Below are 23291 nucleotides of genomic sequence, written 5' to 3' on the forward strand. Positions count from 1 at the left end.
CTTGGATTGTATGTTACCAATACTTAAGTAAATTGAAGTCCCTCTGTATTAGTATCAACATTTGTGATGCTGTTAGCATGTTCATTATAAACCTCAAGCTTTCAAGAGTTTCTATCTTGGCCACTAAAAATAACCCAGAATGATTCTGGTGTATGTGTATGTATGTGTATATATATATATATATATATATGGGTGTGTAAAAAAAATCTCAGCAATTTTTAAAAAGTTTCTCTTTGGATCACAGCTTTTTAAATGTGTAATAAAAAAGTAGAAAACTAGCTAATTCAGGGGGGAATCTGGTAATTCTGAACTGTCTTTAAAAGTAGTGTCCAATATTTAACCTTTAAAATACTGGCATTTTACAAAGATAAAATGGTGCCTGCTGAATATTTTTACATTAAGTTCACTTTGATGCAACCAGGCTCTGTGCTGATTTCACAAGTTACTCCAGGCTCAAATGTGCCTTGAAGGCACAGCTCTGCATTGGGAGAGCAATTAAAAGGAGAACTCCCTGCATCTCCCAAGGAGGAATTCTGGGAGGTACTGTGCCATTTGAAATTCCCACACACCACACCCTTTTAGAGAGAAAGATGTTGCTCTTTTCCAAATTTGGCCAGCTTCAGAACACCACCTCTCCGTGAGCATATATGCTCACCCCCTGCATATCTTACATTCTTTCTGCCCCTTGTGTTCTTGGTTCAGGGCAAAACATAATCTGATCATATATATGTAATATATGCAACCTGTGGGTGGGGGGGATTTTTCAAAGGCACAAAGGGGAGTTAGAAACCCAACTCCCATTGACTTTCAGTTGGAATTGGACACCTAAACCCCTTTGTGTCTTTAAAATTGCAGGGTAGATCCTCAGGTAAGGTAAATTGCCAGGCTCCACTGACTTTAATGAAGCTATGACAGTTTGCACCACCCAAGGATCTGCCTCTAGCATTTTAGAGCGTACAAGATATTTTTCTGCAGGGACTTATATAGTTGTTGAAATAGTATAAAATGAGTGCATATTTTCAAGTGAGAATATGCAGTTACATTTTCAAAACATTTATTCACAGTTTATTCATTATTAGTTGCTTATGAAGTAAAGCCTCTACCACATGCAGTGAGAAAGAGAGTACTGAGTTGAGTTGTTTTTTTCTCCCCTGCTTTGAGGTCACACACTAAAATTCCCTTTTAGCAACCTTTACTTTTTAAACTAGCAATGCATTTATAAAACAATCTCCAAAGGATAAATATGAAACGCTTTGAAAAAGATCACAAAATTATTGAAATATATCCTCAGATTTATGGGTAGCATACAATTATTGAGGGTTTTAATCTTTTTTGTTTACTTTATTGTGTAAACGAGAATAAGAAGTAGAGACAAATCTGTTTGTATATTCTGCCACTGTGAATTAGAAAACAAAATATATTCAGAAACAGCCACAAGAAAAACTACTTCACTGTTGAGACTTGAATGGCTGATAAGAAAGAGGGAGTGTTTTCCTCCATTTGCTATCAGTAGAGCTTAAACTGCTTCCTCCTTCCTCCCTATTTATAACAGCAAAAAGGCTGTTATCGTTGGTTTTACCCCTTTTCTGTTAGTGAAACCCATGTTTTACTGGCAAATTTCTGTAATAAAACTGCTTTTTCCCTTGAAAGTGCTAGATAAACACATGAGGCATTTAAAACAACTATTCCAGTTTGTTTTAGTTGGTTGGATCCCTCTTCCCATTGCTTTCTGCTCTTTTTCTCTTCCTCTGAGAACAGCTGGGCTTAATGAACTGGAACACAAGTAGGTCAATAAAATATATACATGTATGTTGTTAAGGTATCAAAATGCTACACGTGATTAAGCAGTCTAACAGTTTCTGCAAGGGCCAAATCTTGCTCGCATTGAGGTGCATAGTTTTGTTACTAACTTCAGAAGGGGGCAGTATCAGACCTCAATGTTGCAGTTCATTTTTTCACAAAATTTCTTACAGATCAAACCCATCCCTCTCACACAAAGCTGCCAGGGTAAACACGATTTCCAGCCTGGGACTGGGAAGATTGAATTCACCCTCAAGCCACATACATCAGAATAGTAACTGCTGCACACCCTCTATAAGGCCACTTAGTCAATATATTCATGGATCTACTGGCCTCCCTTCCAGCCCAACCTTTTCTTTTCTGAAGCCTCACTAAAGTGCGAAAGTGGTGGAGAGGGTAGCCCTCCACAGGGGTGAATTTCAAATGTCCAAGTGGTGCATACAACAGACACTACTACTAAATAAATCCTACATGTACCTGTGGGGCCAGGATTGTCTCTTGTTATGTGTTTGTAGTATGCCCAGCCCAATGGAACCTAGGCTTCTAAGTGCAACTGTAGTATAAATAATAATCACAATTTCCTCCTCATCCTTCCCTCATCCTTCCCTCACCCTCCGTTCTCTAGACTAAAAGTCCATGGGAGTCAGGCACTAAATCATTTGTGTACTCAGCGAGACTTAATCAGACTAATTGTAGTCCATTTGGGTTTAGATCCAGTTTTGCAGAGTACAGCTGAGTACAAGAAATTACCACGTAAATCACACATTTAATGTTTGTGTTTGTGGGTGCTGGTGTTATCCAAAACTTGCATTTGATCTAAAAAAACCCAAAATCTCACCTTATAAACTGCAAGCTCATGAGGTCAAATTGAGCCCTGGTGTCAGTGGCTACAGCTCCAGTGAAATCAATTGAGTTGAACCTGGTTAATACTAGAGCTGAATTTGGCTTGTAACCTTAACTTTGCCTGCCAGAAAGAATGAATTCTTTTCTCCAAGCTTCTAATATATCATCAGTGTCATTTTCATACTATGTCATCTAAGAGACTGCTGAACTGTAGAGCTAGCCCTCAGCCTCTCTCAGTTACAGTTTGTACCTAGATTAAAAGTCAAATAGTGGCATATTTCACTATCCATTAACCAGCTCTGTGGATTGTTTATATGACAGCTACATTTTAGTGGGATTCAGAGTTCTGGGTGCTGCTTCTACTGCAAAATTAAAGGATTAAAACTGGACACTGGCCTCCCGCTTTGGCAAACGTTCAGCTTTCTCTGAGCCTGAAGGAACCCATTCAGCCGTGCCTGGGGATGGAGATTTGGAGGTTGGATTCAACTCTGGAGAGCAGCACAGTAATATTTTTCCAGAGATTGTAAGCTCACTCTTTGGAAGAGGTACTTCCATGGGTAACATCACTTCATCCATCACTCAAAGAACTCTGAGATGGTGGCATTGCTCCTAGAATTACGACTTTCACAGAGAGCATTTATTTCTTTTTTTTAGATGTATGGAATACGTCTGTCATAGTTTTCAGGCTTCCTGCCTAGCCATCACCTCTCTTAGGTGGAGACCTACATCTCTGTCTCTCCAGACCAGGCTTGCAGTCCCTCTGTACTTCATTGTGATTTCCCCAGCAGGTCTGATCAGGGTTCAGCTTCTGTGGTTAACCTTTCTTCAGAGGTTTCAACAGTGAACACTAGGTACCAACCAGCCTTTAGAATATAAAATAAATTTATTCTGAGGGTAAAAGCATTACAGAAAAAATATAAATAAAACAGTTACAGGTTCTAAGAACACGGAATGTACCAGGAATTGCTCTCAGTCTTGTAGGCCAAAGAATGTCCAGTATTCCAGCAGGATTGGGGTACCCCTTTGGACAGATTGTACTGTTCATTTGCTCACTCAGGGTACGTCTGCACTGCAATGTAAGCCCAGGGCTAGTGAGACTTGAGTCTGCTGACCCATGTTAGGGAACCCTGGGCTTCAGTGTCTATATTGTATTTTAACCCTATGTTAACATTTTTCTCACCTGTGTTCGAACCTAGGGCTCTGGTGTCCACACTGCATTGTGCAAGTATGCTTTTGACTGGGCCAAGGTCGTCTTGGTAATCAGCCTGCTGAGAGGAGACACTTTAGACTGGGCCTCCCAATTGCTGGAAGGCTATAGCCCAGTGCTGTCACACTGGGATTTCTTTCTCCAATCAATGTCAACCATGTTCAATGATCCACACTGAGCTTGAATGGCTGAGGGACTCCAGCAGGGGCAAGGCACGGTGGCCTCGTATGCAACGCGCTTCCACCGCCTTACCACAGATGCAGAGTTGAACGAAGCCCTGAAGATGTAGCAGTTCCAGTGGGGCTTGTGGGCATAAATCAAAGACAAATTGGCCTATGTAGATGTTTACCAGCCTAGACATCCCTGTGGACCTCACTATCCATGTAGATAATCAGCTCTGAGAACGAAGAGAGGAGAAAAGAGGTCCCCTGCAGCCCACCCTACCTGCGTACCATGACCTCCGAATTTTGTATATTGCCCATCGAACCCATGCAAACCAATCTGGCTTGTCAGTGCCTCCCATCTGAAGAAAAGGAATGGCACCATCAGCACCACCTGTGCTTCTACTGTGGTGAACCTGGCCATGCCATCTTGGCCAGCCCAGTACGAACACCAAGGGGTTTGGGGAAACAAACCGGTCCAGGCACCGAGCCTCAGCCTTGAAAGAAGAGAACTTCCCCACACCCTAGTCCTCTCTGAGATGTACCCAAAGCCCCATCCAGGGGCTTTTCATTGGCAGGTTCCTATCCATCTATGTATCTTGGGGAAGGCCTGATGGATTCCCCTCCAACAGGCCCTCATTGATTGGAGAGCAGTAGACAAGTTTATGAATGCCTCTACAGCTCAGACCCTACAGGTTTCCTTGCTAGTGCAATTTTCCCCTGATCCTTGGAATCTCCTGACTGACCCTTCATGATGCCCTCATTCCCTGGTGAGAGCAGGTCACTCTCCTGTCAGAATTCTGCCAACGCTCCTAGTATAGTGATCAGGGCAGTCCTCTCCCAAAGGCACGGACCCAAACAAATACTGCACCCCATCGCCTACCTCACAAGGAAGTTTACTCCTGCTAAGCGGTATTTGAGCAAATACAAGATATTTGACAAGGAGCTCCTGGCAATTCAGACTGCCTTCGAGAGTGGCAACACTACTTGGAAGGGCCCATCATCTGGTCCAAATGTTTACCGATTGCAAGAACCTGGAGTAACTGTGTGAGGCCAGCACCCTAAAGCAACAACAGTTCCAGTAGGCCCTATTCTTCTCCCAGTTAAACTTTACTTGACCTACCACCCTGGAATCAGAAATGTGAAGGCCAACGTCTTGTCCTAAAGATATAGCTCTGACCCGCAAGGCCCCAGTCCATAGTCTGAAGTCCCATCATTTTTAAATGCAACCCCTTGGGGCGGGGGGTGGCGGTGATGTCATGACCCATGGCTCTCAAACCTTGGATAGCAGGATTCATGGAAGCCGCTGCACTCCAACCCTCCCCCTGGCAACCTGCTGACAGTTGCTTACCTGAGACCCACAAAGGTCCAGCCCAGTGTGAGGATCTGCTCTTGAGGTCCAATTGGCAGAGTCCCAAGAGCGTCAGATCGTCCCACTGGCCCTACTTAAGCCAGGAGCAGAAATAGGAAGCTGTCGGAACAACTGGGTTTCACCCAGTCAATTTATATTTAATTATCACATTAATTAAAAAAACAAGTTGGAAATGGCCAGGTTCTATAAAAATGTGCTGCCATCCAAGCTGCTTGTTTACCAGTGCTTACTTGTTTCAGAGGCGAACATAAGCCTCATCAGTGGTTTTGGAGGTGTTAAAAGTAAAAGTAAATCTTGGCAACATAAGGTTATAACCAAGCTACAATGTTTGTTGCTCTTAAACAAGAGAACAGAAATCTCCCTCTCAGACTGAGGACAATTTTAATGTATTTCTGTGTTTCGGAATTCCTTACCATCTTAACTGTGATGCACAAAACAGTTTAAACCATTGTCACGGGTACAATTCAGTGATGATATGAGCTTTTTGCCTTTTTAAAATGTCTATAAGGCATCAAGTCTACTCAATGTATTACAAAGATGTATTTAAGCTTGAGGGCTAGAAGTTCTGGCAGCGACTGAAACAGAATGGGAAGGGCACTTGGCTTGCTTATACCTGTTGCACATACCGCTAAAACTGCTAGTGCCACCCACCTAGTCTCCCCATCTGCTTAAATTCCATGTACGAGCCCAGGCCAAAACCCAGGGTACCAGCTACCAGTGTCATCTATGACAGGTTTCAGAGTAGCAGCCATGCTGGTCTGTATCCGTAAAAAGAACAGGAGTACTTGTGGCACCTTAGAGACTAACCAATTTATTTGAGCATAAGCTTTCTTGAGCTACAGCTCACTTCATCGGATGCGTACATTCTCAACTGGAAAAATGTCCTACACACTAAATTTTATCATTACTGATGATACCAGCCAACTCCCAGTCTACCTGTCCACCCCAACCCCACTTGTGTTGCAGCTATCAGCAATCAATATTTCAACAGCCAATGTCAGTGGGATAGACTGACAATATCCCGCAATATGCTGGACAAACCTTATGAAATTAAGATAAACTTTTGAATTAAGTTAAACAATATTGAATTAGGATTAATACATTTGGGATCCATTGTATTAAAAATATAATTGTGTTTGTGTTATTGTATGTAACTTCTCTAGTAGGAGGGGGTTGCTGCTCTAATTCCGCTGGTTATCAGCCTTTAAAGCCATCTCCCTGGCAAGGCTCACATATACAAATTCAAACTGGATTATCCAGGGACCAACAAAGAAAGGACTTTTGGATAAATAGCCTGGTTTAAACAGACTCAGGGCCTTCTTGCTGATCCACCAAATGGACAAGGGCAGCTGGGGGAGGATTGGAAGAACTGGGCCTACTGAGGCCCCATAAGGCTGTGTGCTTGTTCCGAGATGAAGCTGGGATGAACGTGAAATCACAACGAGGTTTCCTTGGGTGAGGTGTTGTAGGACTGCTCTTGCCAAAGCCCACGTTAGGGTCAGGGTGATCTCTGGTAAGCTTATTAGCATGCGTGTAGGTTCTTTTATTGTTTTTAATATGTTTTCTCTCTTCTGCTTTTACTTTAAGAACAAAATTGGCTTGCATAAAAAGAGCTGTGCGGTAAGTATAACTATGGGCACTCACACTGTTAGCCATCTCTGAAGGGAAAGCAAGCCAGCCTGGTCAGACAGACTGTCTTTTGCAGAGGCTAATACAATGAAGGCAGGGAACTGTGCCTGGAAATACCCTGGTCAGAAGGGAATGAGAAATGGGTCTCCACCCAAGAAAGGCAACAGCTGGCGAGTGAGAAGCTTGAGAACGGGTGCCCTTGGCAGGAACACTCAGGGGAAATACTGGTGCAGTTTTTCCTGTCAGGATCACCCACCCACTAACAAATAGCCTAAATATTAGGATTCTTGAAGAAGACCCAAAAAAAATAATAATAATAAGAGCCCAAGCCATCATGCCCAAGCCCCATAACAAATACCCATTGCACCATAGAACTGCACTACATGCAAATCAGCTGGAATGGGATTTCCGCAAAAAAACATTGAGAAAGATACAAAAAAACAGAATGAGAAACCCAACCATGTAAATCTGCCTCTGAATAATATTAAAAGTGTTGTGTGCCATAGTACTCATAGTGACATCCTATATCAGGGTCAGTTTAAAAAAATAGTGCTAATTGGGGTTTATACTGCAATTACCAGGTTGAGAGAATGCCTAAGAAAAGTAGGTATGAAAAATGATGTGTATGGTTAATGCTGAATATTATGGCTGGATAGGTGGGAAATAATTAAATGAAGACTATATAATTAAGTGCATATGCAATAGTGATGTTTGGGTACAAGCCAGAACTCTTGTTAGGTTTATGCTATAAAATGAGATTGCTTTGTTGTATACCACAATTTGGAAAGGGAAAGGAGGAAATCCAGCTCTTTGAGAAACTTTTCCATATGCTTTGACTATAAATGCACAGTAGGCCTGCTTAAAATTTTGATATTAGAGAAACAAGGTGGGTGAAGTAATATCTTTTATTGGACCAACTTCTGTTGGTGAGAGAGAGAAGCTTTCAAGCTCTTCTTCCGATCTGGGAAAGGAGAAGAGTTCTGTATGGCTCAGAAGTTGACTCTGTATGGACAGCAGTTGGTCCAAAAACGATATTTGCTCACCCATCTTGTCTTTCTAATATCCTGGGACCAAAATGGCTACAACTACACTGCATAAAATTTTGATACTCATGTAATGCAAAATAAGACTTCTGATCAGCTGAATCAGGACTACAATATCAGGGAAAAAAACCTACATGATCTTTTAAATGTCTTGTCTCTATGTATGTGATGTTATTACGCTCAGTTGTGGTTTTAAAATCTGGATAGGAAAACGATGCAGCTGTATTCAAAAGTACAATATAATTTGAATTCATCTTTGTTCTGTAAGTCAAGTTAATTCGTTTTAGCACCTGGGAACAGATTGTCAACTAATTCTCATTTTGTTTTCTGAAAAAAACAATAAATTTGCCCTATAACTGCAAACAATCACAATTTAAAAAGTAACTTATTCCCAGTTCTTTGAAAAACAATATGAGCTCAGCCTATACCATATATTTATCCTAATCTGAAGAAATTACAAGAATGCACACACACAGTTGCACAGCTAAAAACAATCTTTTTTCCTCTCTGTGTAGATTTTTACAATTTTGGTATCCTAGGACTCCTCTTTTTCCATCATGATTTTATGCTTCCCAAAATCTTTAATCCTTTAGGCAACCTCTGAGTTTTCCCAACCTAGATCAGAGGATTGTTCTTTCTCTGAAATCAAAGCTTCACTGAAATAAAAGATATTTCACAAGAATATTCTTTCTATAAATGATGTAGCACCAGATCCTTCCAGCCCAGTACTGTTGCTCTGTTTTTGTATTTTGGAATTGTATTGTCCAGTGTATGTGCAGTTTGCAGCTTCCATGTGTTCTCCATTATGAGAATACTCTGGCTTTACTGTAGAATAAGAGGATCAAAAGAGATCAATTTAAAATTTCATAAAGTTTACCTTACTGTAAAGGAAATGTGTGTGTGTGTTTGTCCTACACACCTGCAGAATTTATGAGGACATCTCAAATTTGTTTTAAGTTGCTTTTACCATCCGCTGCACTTTGAGTGCATAGTCCAACTAATCAGAGACTGGGTGCCGGTTTAGCAACAGTGCAAGGCTCTTTTAGGTTGTCAGCATGTACATTGGCAAGAAATTAGCCTCTATGGAGCTTGCCTCCACAGCTGGGAGGGTTGTGTACCCCTGTACAGGTGCTAGCTTTCCAAGTATCTATCTATATTTTTAATGCTCCAATTATAATTTTGTCTGGGTGTCCTGCCAATCCCTGCAAATAACCTTCAGTTCTGAAGTCTGGGGAAATTTGAACTGGATCTTTTAACTCTTTAAGCTATTGTGTTAGTTACACTGTAGGCAGAACAGTGGATTGAGAGGAATATACAAGAAAAGGTACACTCTCTTGAAGAAATCAGCAGAACTTTGCAGGTCAAGATTGGAACAGTGATTTACACTAACTTCTTTTCATGGCTCCTTAGCTTCTCGTTTCTGCACAGAGCTTGCCTCTGATTTGCCTCTGACCTCCTTTGGACTGGGCTTCTCTGACTGTCCAACAGTTTACCTAATAATGGAAAAAAGTCTCCCAGTCATGCTGAAGGACACTGATATCTCCCCAAGCCCTCCCTGTCCTCTGCATCTCATTTCTTCCTTTTTTCTTCCCAACTCAGCAGTCCTGGACCCACCGACTCTCCTATTTTCCAGAGAAGTTCAGCTGGTCTGCCAGATGGGAGACACAATGAAGAGCACCCCCACTGGTCCAGTTTGGAACTATACTCCGAATTTAACATCCCTTTGACAACTGAAGCTATCATGCCAATAGAAATGTCCTCAGTTCAGTCAAACATATCAGGATCACTCTGTAGGCAAAGGAGCTCTTTTACTGTGAGCAATATTTTTTAAAATGCTTGGTGTTTTACTTACTCTTTCTCTCCTAAAAAAACCTGGAGAAATAGGAATGGTTGTTTAATTAGAAGGATGTTCTGAAGATCCATGAAACAGATGAAATTGCAATGAAATGAATTGGAATTGCATATAGACACAGATTCATTTACTAATGATCTTTGTTCTTTTGTAGGTATACAAAAAGAAAACTGAAGCTGCTAAGAAGGAATATTTGAAGCAGTTAGCTGCATACAGAGCAAGCCTTGTATCCAAGGTAACACATATATATATTGTGATAGATTGTAAACCATTTTCAGCATTTGTATGGTGCTCAGCACCATGGTATCTAGTGTAAATATTGTTGTTCATTGCCACCTTATACCTATCATATCCATGCTCTGCTCTAGCGCTCAATACAAAGTTATCTCTCAACATAGGCATACCGCAGCCTATCCATTCCTACTCATAGAACATCTGCAGGCGGGATAATAATCACAGTGGAGCAAATGAGAAACCCAGTGGTCATCAGTAAAAGGATCACATTTGCCAGCAGGGGCCACAGCACTGCGCAATTACCAGTCATACTCTTTTCTGAATATAGGAGGAAACTGTGATATCACACATAAAATGCCTCATTTTTAATGCAGGCACTGTACAGCAATGATCATGCTCAGTATCACAATTCAGACATTCCCATGGTAAGCTGAACTTTCTTTGTGCATGCCTCAGATGAAGTAGACAAACACAGTATAGGACATAGTATGAATCACTCGCTTTGGAACAGGATGTCACAGGACCCACTGTACACAGTTAACAGCAACTTTTGATATTGATTTATAGAGCCATTCATAATGCCCAGGATTTCACAACTGATATAATATAAACCACTGTTTTAAAACCCACAGACAAAGGTAAGATTACTGCAACATGCAGACTTGAAACATCAAAGGGGCAATTTGCAGAATCGTATTGTTGATGTTCATTTTGGTGTCTATTTCACAGAATCCAAAGTGTTGATGAGGTCAAGTTTAGAAGCACGTGACTGTCCAGTGGTTTGTGAGTAAAGGTTAGGAGTGAGATGGCAATGCTTGAAGCTTATACAGATGTGACTGAGCAGCACTTTTTGTTACTTTCACGACATATTTACCATCTCTTTAGGGACATTTCAAAACAAAGATTTAATGGATAATTAACACTCGGGTCTTTCATACAGCTTTCCACGTGATCTTACCACTTCTTCAGGTGTTTCAGTATATGACCCCTGTGAGATCAAACCTCATGTAGTTTGTGTTGGTAGACAAACTCTGAGACATGAGTGTAACCTTATTCATAGCTTTCCTGTGTTGTCTTATATACTTGAAATCTAGCATCATATATGCCAGGATATTTATAAAAAGCATGTACAAATGCCTGTCATTCCTCTTCTACACTTGATGAGTGTACAATTCCAGAGATAGTCTCTATGTTTAGAATAGACTCTTTCAAGCCATTGGAACTGCCCAGGGTTCCACTGAACATGACTGTCAATTTATTTGTAAGATTTTACTGAGTGGTAAAATAAGACCAACACACTCATTTTAATGTAAATTACGAAGTCAGCTTTTCACTTGTAATAATGAATTAGGTATCGTTACTGTGCCCATTATACACTGTTTATAGGAAACACTAAACTGTTTTATTTTGATAAGATAATACGTGTAAAACTGAGAATTTTACTCTGATTTTTTTTTCAGGGCAAAAATAGCTGCATAGCATTCTTTGAGGAAGGTTCATTTAGAGAAAATTCAATTAAAGAAATATTGGTGTCTGAGGCTCTAATTCAGTGTAGGAAAGCACTTGGACAGATGTTTAAGCCCATCCCTAGTCAAGAAAGCACTTAATTATGTGCTTGTGTCCCATTGGCCTTAGTGGGACTTAAGCATCTGCTTAACTTTAAGCATTTAGGTGTGATGGGACTTTAAATAAGCATGTAATTACAAACTGGATAGGTGATATATTAAGATTCGCCATGTGAATTCCATCTATTTGAAACAGAATATAAACTCTCTGTGTTAAAATCTATTCTATTTTACACATACAAAAACTACATTAAAACAATGTTATTACGGTTGCAAAGGCAAGCACGCAAGAGTTAGGAAATGCCAGAAGTCTGGCTTCACCTCCGGAGGAAGCATGCTTCACTGTTCTGTGGGGATGATAACTGCTCAGTCACGTCACATGTAGGAGCCTGAAAAATTTGCCCCCCAAAAATCAGTTGAGGCAAACACCTGGCTTGTAAAATGTCAACCCACAAGATTTAAGTTTAGCCAAGTAATAAGCAACTGAAAGCAAGGTCTTATAATTGGACATGTCAGGCAACTTTAACAATAGGCTGTGTCATCAGCCTTGCCTGTAATATTTTTTTAAATAGGGTTAACACCCGGTAAGGTGAACATCTGATTGTATGGATTTAATGTCATAGCTATGCATTAATCTCCATTAAACTCTATCAATGTATTTGCTAGATGTTTTCTCAACATTTTTCTTTTATTTTTATAAAAATTGAAATTAATAGGGCTATAGTCAAGCCTGTTCATGTGTGTGGAAATCAATATGTAAAATCAAAATCACATTACAAAGCATTATGTGTAATGCTATGCAGATTGCCATATTGTTTATAATACTGACTAAGCCTTTGCATTCTAAACAAGTGTCTTTACATTTGTCCTTAGTTGCAACTTTTAGTACTGTTCAGGCTCAGAAATGCAACCTACAGTATATAGCAATTTGTATAACATTACTTAAAATGCTGTGATTGCAATTTGACTTTTTAAAAAACAAGCACTTTTTATCGCTTACCCTGGCTTTTTTGTGTATGCTGGCTGGCAGTAGGATTTTTGCTTTATATGTTAAATATTTATTTATATATACATATATAAATATTTTCTGTAGGCATACTTAACAACTATGGCTTGTATCTATCCTCAAGTAGGAAAAAAGGTAATTTTTCAAAGCTATGATGGCATAGCTAGGTCAGATTTGTGCCCTCACATAGCATCATTATCAACCACATTTGACACTCTTAGAGTGTTAGAAATAATGCAAATTTTTTGAAGATAATGAACGTGGGACAACATTGTCCCTTTGATTGTATGGCAGGCTCAGACCGCCCCTAACAGAACTCCCAGCCACCGTCTGGAATTACTTTTCAGAAGTACTTAGTCCATGCAGACATTTTGGAAGTTTTAAAGATTAGTTTAGGCTATTTTCAGGGGATACCGTTATAAAACAGTAATAGTGGCTTTCTCCTCATAAGGAGCAAGCCTAAAATGCAGCTCTGTCTGAAGCATTAACATTTTTTTTAAGCTGCTAAACTCCTACAGGATCACTAGCACTGTTGCCTTAGCAGAAAAATATAATAAGCAGTTACATTAATTTGCAGCTTCCTTTTTTATCCATTAAACATCAGTTTTCCCCTACCTAGGAAAATCGTAATGTAAGGCTATAAACAGTAGATATTTCAGGTTTCTGTGACACACTATCTTTGCTTTTGTGATTATTGTGATATCAAAAATGTTTGAGGAACCATATAACAAAAACCATATATTACTATTGAAACCATGCATGTAGCTGTATATCCTATATCAGACTTACCTGTTGACTGACTGGGTATTTTCAGAGTTGTTTATGTATGTATTTTTCACAAACCAGTTGTCATGTCCCTTCAAGGATCCACAAACTGTCAGAGAAGAAATTTCTAATCCTAAAAACATTGTTTGAAGCAAAAATGTCCAGTAAATGCAGATAGCCAAAGAATAATCTCACTCAACCTCTTCACCTATAGAGCCACAAATCCTAAAGACCTAAGGAAATTTCTAAGCAATTATTAAAACTGTTAGGCATAACTTCATTGTGAGAACTCACTCGTATTACAGTTCAGCCTAACCTTTAATACACTGAATCCACCATCCTTTTCTAGTTCAGAGGTCTCATTGTGGTGGCAGTCCATAAAGTTAACAACATCATCCAAAACATACATGAACTAAAGGCGAAGCGTAAAGGATAGATAGTGCATTGCACCTCTGTGAGGGTGAATGGGGGGGAGGTGGTAGTGAGGTGTCATGGCCATGGCAGAACTGAGTCAGTCAATGACTAAGGAGACCAAATGCTGCACCTTCTTAAGGGCAGTGCAATAATTGCTCTGCCAAGGAGTTCCAGGTGGCAGCTTGCCTTCCGTATGCATATTCCTTTTGATGCTTCTGCTGGAAGTCTATCACTTAATGTTACAATTTACCATTACACAATATGTTTCAACTTAACTTAAATTAACTTGAAATAATTACATCAAACAGTAAAACAAGAATTTAAGTTAGTTTCCATTTCACTAGAATTTTTAATATACAGTAGTAAGAATCCTATTCTCCTCATTTCCCACCAAGTGTTGGCACTAGAAAGTTCTACATTTACTAAAACATGCAGTAACAAAATAGAAACAGATTCTCAGCTGGTGTATATTGGCATAGCTGCTTTAAAGCCAAGGGAGCTGTGCTGATTTACACCAGCTAAGGATCTCTCACAGACTTTAAATAGCAAGAGATGGACAGAGATAGTGAAATTCAGATTACGTTCAGACTAAAGTTTGAGGCCAAATATATGTGAGGCTTCCCTTTCAGCGGTGCCAAGACTTAGAGATGTTCTCACAAGACTGAAGCCCAAAATGGCAGAAATTTTGAGATCACATTAGTTTGACATATTTTTGATTTTGAGAAGGCTCTTGTTTGTTTCTAAAGTGATTGGGATTGAATGGTTGGTATAAGGTTATTAGAAATGCATTTTTAGAGCCTCCCTATGCCTCTCAATTGGGGAATAATGACACTGGTATCAAATTAAAGTCACATGTCCTTCAGCATATTTATTCAAGCTACATTCACAAAACATCCATCTCTACCTACATGGCCTTAACGAATCCATAATAATCCCCCATAGATGATAACAAAATGTATCTTTAGATTTTAAAATGTTCTCCTCAGGAACCACATTGACTAACCATATATGACAACCAATAGCTGGCCCATCTTGTACTCAAGTATCAATGATGTGTCTAAAGACTTTTGAACCTGCCACATGTGGTACAATAAATTTGTATAATATATGTGATTTGGAATTAATAAAATAAGAAACCTCATGTATTGATAACCTTCATCCAAAACCTATAACTTTTTTGATGTTCTGAAAGGTTCACATAAAAGTTTTGCTCTTCCAGATTTTACAGTGCTGATCCAAACAGAACCCAAACTCTGAGGTCCTGATTCTCATTGACACTAAGGCTGTGTTACACCATTCTGGCAGAGTAAAGGGAAAGTAGGAGTATATTTACACCCATTTATAAACCGTTTACATTGCTAGAGTAGTATAAAGTAGCATTAGTGTTAATGAGAATCAGACCCTGACCCTGTAGATCTTCGATCACTTATTTTATAGATGCTGGTGATGGCCAAAGGTACCAGAAACATTTATGTATGAACATTCAGCAATTCCGCAAGTTTATTATTCAAAGTCGATTGTGTGGTGAAGTCTAATTGCTCACATTAATAAAGAAATATTTCTGATGATACTGGCCCTAGCTAGGCTAGATACCACTCAATTTACAGTACTCCATTCAGAAGGTTTAGGACCCTTTAGACATTTTCCTCATACCACAAAACACCAGATCTGTTACTGTTAATGCTGCTGATTGTGAAAAAGAACTGTTCTAAAATTAAAAATAAACGTTCTGATCCAGCAGGACACCATTGATTCTTGGTGAGTGTATTGGCCACATTTTGGGGTATTTTGTGTCTGCTATCTGAATAAATGTAATAAAAAATACAGCATATAATTTTAGTTTAAGATAAAATTCCTTTGTCCCTGATTGTGAACAGAAATGTGGCTCTGCAAATGTGTCTTCATCATTGACAGTTTTCTTAAAAGGTCATTGGCAATTTTGCCAGTCATCACACAGAGATCTCGGAATTACCACAGTGTTTCTCTGCATGTAGAATGATGGTGGTAACTGTGTGGGTATCTCTTGGAAAAAGTTGAGATTTTTTATCATGTTTGAGTTTTGAGTTTTTAATAATGTTACTGTAAAAGTATTTATTAATTTAATTCAAATATATATAATTTGGTCATTTAAAATGTTGCAAATAACAACAAATATGTTCCACAGTTTTTTTCAGCAACTGGGTGAGTGTGTGTGTGTGTGTGTGATGCATGCCCATGTGATTGTGTATGGCAGCTTTTCCAACATACTATCTGCAGAAACAAGGCTTGAAAGGGCAAAAAAAATAATAATGTGTAATTAATTTTAAATTTTCTACTTACACTTCTAAGGAAGCACAAGTGAGGACCATCACTCATCAGCTGAAACTGATCTCAGCTTCACTTGACCAGTTCCTGTTTTGCTTTCTTGGAAACAAAGATGGAAAATCAACTCATTATTAGTAGAATAAAAGTTTTGGCCCATTGAAGTTAACAGGAAACTTTCTATTAACTTCAGTGGGCTCTGGATCAGACCTGTAGAATACTGCCATATGAAAAACTTACCCTTGCTTTATTTTAAGTCACTCAGAAAAGCCACCAATAGCCAGAAAGCAGAAACAACTCAGAATGAGAATAAAAACTCTGACTTACATATTTCAGTTGCTGGTTGCCTACTAAGATTTACAAGTGATAGTTTCAAAAACCAGCTACAGATTTGAGGAGCCATAGTCTATACTAATTCAAACTGAAGAAGAAAATCCTAACCCTAATGAATCTATCAGATTGCCTGGTGGATGTCACCTGAGTGACAGCTAGTATCTGTGGGACCATTGTATTGATCAGAATATCTATTGTTAGCTGAGTTTCTGGCCATTGGGAGCTGGACTCAGGGAGGACTCTACGGTGGAACAAATTCCAGTATGACCTTTCCTCTGATGGGATCCCCTCCTTTGCCTGTCTGGTTTGTTGGCATAGCCTGTCTCCATCCACCTCACATTCATGGTGTGACTCTCTGAATAAGGATCAGCAGGGAGGAGGTCAGTGTACTGCACTGTGAGGTCAGGTCTGGGGCGGGTAGGAACCATCATGTTTCTCAGAGTAGTTCTGTTTGAGGAGACAAGGTGTGCTGATGGTTGGCTTTAGGTTAGAGGCAGGCATGAGGAGTTGTGGCACTGAACAGTGGAGCTTGGAATGTGAAAGGGAAGCCACGCTTTTCTCAAGAGCAGGAGAGGAGAGCAGCAGGATTGGTGAGGGACATGTGGGGAAAGATAAAGGGACTGAGGGTCTATTATCTAAATTATCTCTCTCATTTATAAAGTGCCTCAAACTGTGTATCAACAAATCACCAATATATTCAGTAAAATAAGAATGGCAAAAGTGGGCTATACTCTCATACTCCTGGTATTTGGTTGCTTATACTTAAAAGTGTTTATTATTTTATTTGCTTCTTTTCCTTTCTCACTCCCCTGCTCTTCCTTTCTTTCTACATGGCCCATTTTCTTCCCTTTCTCTTTGTTCCTCTGGGCTTTTGTTCTAGGTGTGACATACCAGGGTACAATCCAGGCTCATGTGTAGCTGGGTCACCCCTGCCCTCTAACCTGGTGTACCCTTTACAATGGCTTCCGTCTCACAAACAGCCTCCAGTGTGTAAGTCAGTCACTCCCAGCTATGCCTATTTGTGTGCTTTAGCCAGCCAGCCACACCTTAGCTCTTGCCAGCCTTAAAGTTTACCACAGGGTGACCCCAATACACTCCCAGTCTCAGATTTTCCCCCAGCCCTCTTCTGGACAGTACAGATATACTGAGTCTGTAATTCCTTTAAGGAACTTGTTGCCCCAAATGGAGTCACCCAATACTTCAACTTGAACACCCTGGATTAGAAAAAGGCACTTTATTAACTACAGAGAGATAGATTTTAAGTGAGTACAAGTAATGAAGCATAAAAATCAGAAGTGGTTACAAGAACAAGAACAATAAGCCACTCATTAATGCCTAACTTAAACTATATTAGATTCAAGCAAAGTTTCTCATCTCATGCCCCAGCAGCATTACAGACCAAACTCTCAGATCAGGACCCCTCCCCCAAGTCCAATCAAATCCAAGCTTCCTTTGTCTCTTCAGGTACAGTGAATATGATGGATGTGAGGGGGGATGCCGTGGGGTGTTTGTCCCTCCTTTTTATAGTTTCAGCCCCCTTCTTGAAAAACATGTCCAGCTAGATATCAGGAGACAAAGAGTGTATGTGGAAGGATGTTCCCTGCGGTTGTTTTCACTTGTTTAAACTTCCTTTGTCTTCCCTTCCTGCTTGATGGTTCTGTTTACTGCTTAAAGAAAAATTAAGCAGAGCACACATCTCTTTGTTTAGGACAGACCTGTTTGCCAGCCTCTGTTTGAGCAGAGCTGTGGGTTATGAAACATGTGTTAATAACACCATACAGGGGAATCTTATAACTTCACATACAATGTTGCCACACTTACTTTATCAGGACAATAGTGACCAGAAAACTATGAGTTTTAGATATTCAAGGCATTTTTGAACAAAGATTATGACAATAACATGTAAGGTGTGAATATGGGGGTAGGGGAAGGTGTTCTGTCATAGTAGGCTCTTGTGAAAAGGCTGAGTTTTGCATTGAGCCCAGAAGACAGGCATACATCTTTTCGGATGGTGTTCCATATCTTCAGACTTGACACAAAAACTGCTTCCCTCCATGTTCTGATAGGTTTACTCTGCATGCAGCAGTGTTGGAGGCTTACATATGGAGAGGCAATTCCTAAGATATCCTGGTCTTAGCCTATTAAGATTTTAAAAGATTAGGACCAGGACTTCGAATTAAACTCAATCGTGAGCAGGAGGCACTGGAAGGCATAGGCACTGGTGTGAAAAACTAATGTACTAATCTGCAATCCAGTAAAGTACTGGTGAATGTGTATGTGCTCCCTACCTGATAGACTGTATATGAGATTCTATCATCCTCTAGCAACTAATCTACAGAGCCTTTAAGTCCTACCACTCCTAGATCTAAAACAGATTCTCCTTTAGCTCAGGTGGTAGAGAGCTGTGTAGGGAGCAGAAGGTCTAGAATTGTACACCTGTAGCATCAGGCATAAAAATTAGCTGGTGACTATGGTCATAAATTTATGTTGGTACCTTAGTGCTGAACCCTGGGGATGAATATATTTGTCTTCCATGTTTTTCTATGCTCTAAAGTCTAATTAAACAAGTGAATAGGGATCTTTAATATGTTTTCCTGTACTATTTTCCTTAGATAAGCAGAATGACTTTTCCAATGGCAGATTGGCTAACACCTTTTGGTCTGCAAAGTTATGCCTGATACCTGAACAGCTGGTGGCTCTGTCAACCAGTCAGATCCCCTCTTTCATTCTTCATATTTTATCAGTAACATGTAGTGATGTAGTGTCCTTATGTAGGAACAGATTCTGCTGTCAGTTACACAGGTACAACTCCAGTTGAAAATCAGTGCAGTCAATTAAATCAGTGCAAGCACTATGTGTGCCTGGGAGGGCAGAATATGGCCTGTGCTGTATACTCACATCTTTGCATGTAATAGATAATAAAGGCATATATGCAAAGCCTGTAACATTTTTGGCATCACCTATCTCATTAGCTCCAGTGCTGCTTACAAAAGAAAAGGTTTCTTCCCTAACCTTAGGAAAGGCTGAAAGCGTAGTATGCTGGGGAATTATACTTAGTGGGTTTGTTTATCCAGATTCCCAATAACTGATAATATGTATGTCTTTTACAATAATATTGGACACTTTGGGACTTCAAATCACATATGATTTAAAGCATTCTTAGTCACTGTAAAATACTTGCTTAGTCTGGGGCTGCAGTGTTGAGAATGGCATCAGAATATTGTGAAAAATATATAGCAGAATTACTGCTGGCTTGAGACAATCAGAGCAAATCCTTTTTGATCAACTGGCAGACACTCTTCTGGGAAGTAAAAAAAAGTGATATTCATCCCCAGCATCAGACCATGCAACTGTAACTGAAATGGGAGTTGCACCTGCTTATTTGATCCACAGGATCTAGTATCCTGTAAATTAATTTATTATAATGGGCCAAATTCATCCTTTATATAAGTGCATTAAAAGCAGTGGAGTTACACCAGTAATGAATTTGGCTCAGTATGTCTCCTTATTTAAATCATAGAATCATAGAATCATAGAATATCAGGGTTGGAAGGGACCCCAGAAGGTCATCTAGTCCAACCCCCTGCTCAAAGCAGGACCAATTCCCAGTTAAATCATCCCAGCCAGGGCTTTGTCAAGCCTGACCTTAAAAACCTCTAAGGAAGGAGATTCTACCACCTCCCTAGGTAACGCATTCCAGTGTTTCACCACCCTCTTAGTGAAAAAGTTTTTCCTAATATCCAATCTAAACCTCCCCCACTGCAACTTGAGACCATTACTCCTCGTTCTGTCATCTGCTACCATTGAGAACAGTCTAGAGCCATCCTCTTTGGAACCCCCTTTCAGGCAGTTGAAAGCAGCTATCAAATCCCCCCTCATTCTTCTCTTCTGCAGGCTAAACAATCCCAGCTCCCTCAGCCTCTCCTCATAACTCATGTGTTCCAGTCCCCTAATCATTTTTGTTGCCCTTCGCTGGACTCTCTCCAATTTATCCACATCCTTCTTGAAGTGTGGGGCCCAAAACTGGACACAGTACTCCAGATGAGGCCTCACCAATGTCGAATAGAGGGGAACGATCACGTCCCTCGATCTGCTCGCTATGCCCCTACTTATACATCCCAAAATGCCATTGGCCTTCTTGGCAACAAGGGCACACTGCTGACTCATATCCAGCTTCTCGTCCACTGTCACCCCTAGGTCCTTTTCCGCAGAACTGCTGCCTAGCCATTCGGTCCCTAGTCTGTAGCTGTGCATTGGGTTCTTCCGTCCTAAGTGCAGGACCCTGCACTTATCCTTATTGAACCTCATCAGATTCCTTTTGGCCCAATCTTCCAATTGGTCTAGGTCCTTCTGTATCCTATCCCTCCCCTCCAGCGTATCTACCACTCCTCCCAGTTTAGTATCATCCGCAAATTTGCTGAGAGTGCAATCCACACCATCCTCCAGATCATTTATGAAGATATTGAATAAAACCGGCCCCAGGACCGACCCTTGGGGCACTCCACTTGATACCGGCTGCCAACTAGACATGGAGCCATTGATCACTACCCGTTGAGCCCGACAATCTAGCCAGCTTTCTACCCACCTTATAGTGCATTCATCCAGCCCATACTTCCTTAACTTGCTGACAAGAATACTATGGGAGACCGTGTCAAAAGCTTTGCTAAAGTCAAGAAACAATACATCCACTGCTTTCCCTTCATCCACAGAACCAGTAATCTCATCATAAAAGGCGATTAGATTAGTCAGGCATGACCTTCCCTTGGTGAATCCATGCTGGCTGTTCCTGATCACTTTCCTCTCATGCAAGTGCTTCAGGATTGATTCTTTGAGGACCTGCTCCATGATAAAGAGGAGTATGACAGAATCTTTGGCTGTATATACACAGAAAAATATCATAATGGAAAAATCCTTAGAAGGGTGGAATCCAAAAGAGCTATTTGACCGCTATTCTTCAAGAGGGGTTATTCAGTCTATCTGACCTCAGAAACACTGGGAGAAATCCTGTCCTTGCTCTAAGGAAATACAGGAGAGCAGTGAGGAGGGCCAGGGAGGGTGACCATATTTCCGTAGCCTGAAAACAGGACACACGGGGCTGGCCCAAGCCACCTGGCATCGCCGCTCATCCCCTGCACCCCCGCAAATGTTCCTCTGCACCCCCAATTGAGGCAAGTAGCAGAGATTGGAGCGAGGAAGGGGGGAGAGGAATGGGTTGGGCTGGGATCTGGGCAGCAAAGCAGGATGTGAGAGTGCAAATGTGAATACTTTTGGGCTTGGAGCCAGGAGGTGAAGCTATTGGATTATGATCCAGTTAGCAGTGTGATGCCCCTTTGGGGGTTGGGATAGCAGAGGGGCAGGAAGGAGGCTCTGGGTAGTGGGGGGGAATCGAGGAGACTCCAGAGAGCAGCCCTGAGGAGGTGTGGGAAGGCTGGGATGCAGGTCCATTTTAGACTTTGTTATTGGAGGGGGTGATTCCCAGCCAGTGAGGGGAGGGGAGAGAGGAGCAAGCGATGTGGGACCAGGAGGAGGTCACTCCCAGACAACGGTGCAAAATTCAGGTGAGGCAGGTGTCCCCCACCGCCCTACCTAAATGGCATCTCTGCCAGGATGTGGCAGAAGCAGGCAACTGGAGGCAGACTGGGGAGGGAAAGAAGCCGGTTGGGTTGTGGGGAGGCCTGGAAAGGGCTCCGGGGACCAGCCCTGAAGGACGATGGGTGGCGAGGATATGAAGCCAGGGTGGGAGCTGTGGAGACCGCTTGGGAGGCTGTGGCAGGGGTGGGGGACTATGCCACACTTGGTGCTTCAGCACAAGCCAGTGCTGTGGAACCCAGTCAGGCATTTATCAGTCGGGTTGCCCGGTAGGACCTGGTTCTCGCGAGTTGCCGCTCCATGGCCTGGACAGAGAAGAGTTTGAATTAGGGCCTTGACTGCACTGCCCTCTAATTGGGTTGCAGAGTGAGCACGTTACCCTATTGCTCCCTTATTGGAGGGACAGGCTCCTGTCTCCCTTCCCACAATGTTGCCACTCACATACCCCAACGTTCTTCCGTACATACGCCCCACTTTGTTTTCAAAACTGGGCATTTGTCCTGTTTGCTCTTGCCAACTCATTTGGCAAAAGCAAACAGGACAAATGCCCAGTTTTGCCAAAAAAGTCAGGACATCAGGGACAGGGCTTAAAAAAGTCTGTCCCAGCCAAAATGGGACATATGGTCACCCTATCAAGGAAACATCCTGACAACACAGGGGGCTGGAAAATATGTAGCCTGAGAAGACCTTATTGTTTTTCCAAAAGAGACGCAGCATTACTCCTTCTAGTATGTGAGGAACACAGTATATTCACCAGGAGGGCCCTGTCCAGGCCCTTCAGTCAGCAGAGCCTTTTGGATCTATGAGGCTTTGACAGGCCTGTTAGCCAGTCCTCACTACTTTTGCTATCCTGCCCTGCTGCTATGCATGTGCTGTTGGTAAAACTGGGAAGGATTTTGCATAAGCTATGAGGTATCATGTTGCATTTTGTATATGTGTGCATTTGTCTGTATCTTAATCTGTATATGTGGGTGTGTGTAGTGCATATTGTACATGGAGAGAGAGAGAGATTTGCATTCCTTTTTCATTTTTATTTCATTTTCCTTAGTTTACTGGAGAAAATAAGTTTTGCTGCCTCGGTACTGCAACTTGGCTTGGGAAAATGAAGTTATAATCTTTTTCATTGTATAGCATCACAGATAATGAACCAGTTTCTGTAATGTGCATATTAGTTGAT

The 23291-nt window shown here is 41.1% G+C and overlaps 1 protein-coding gene across 3 annotated transcripts in view; it reads left to right on the forward strand.

The window, feature by feature from the left end:
• TOX (thymocyte selection associated high mobility group box) overlaps window positions 1-23291 on the forward strand; it is a 276457-nt gene that overhangs the window by 235865 nt on the left and 17301 nt on the right. For all 3 annotated transcript variants that reach the window (XM_084619135.1, XM_084619133.1, XM_084619134.1), the window contains one exon: window positions 10062-10142. In XM_084619135.1, coding sequence (XP_084475261.1) covers window positions 10062-10142 — 81 coding nt within the window. The remainder of the gene's footprint in view (window positions 1-10061; window positions 10143-23291) is intronic.

Source organism: Lepidochelys olivacea (genome assembly GCF_965140295.1).
Source record: "Lepidochelys olivacea isolate rLepOli2 genome assembly, chromosome: 2".
NCBI classification, from domain to species: Eukaryota; Metazoa; Chordata; order Testudines; family Cheloniidae; genus Lepidochelys; species Lepidochelys olivacea.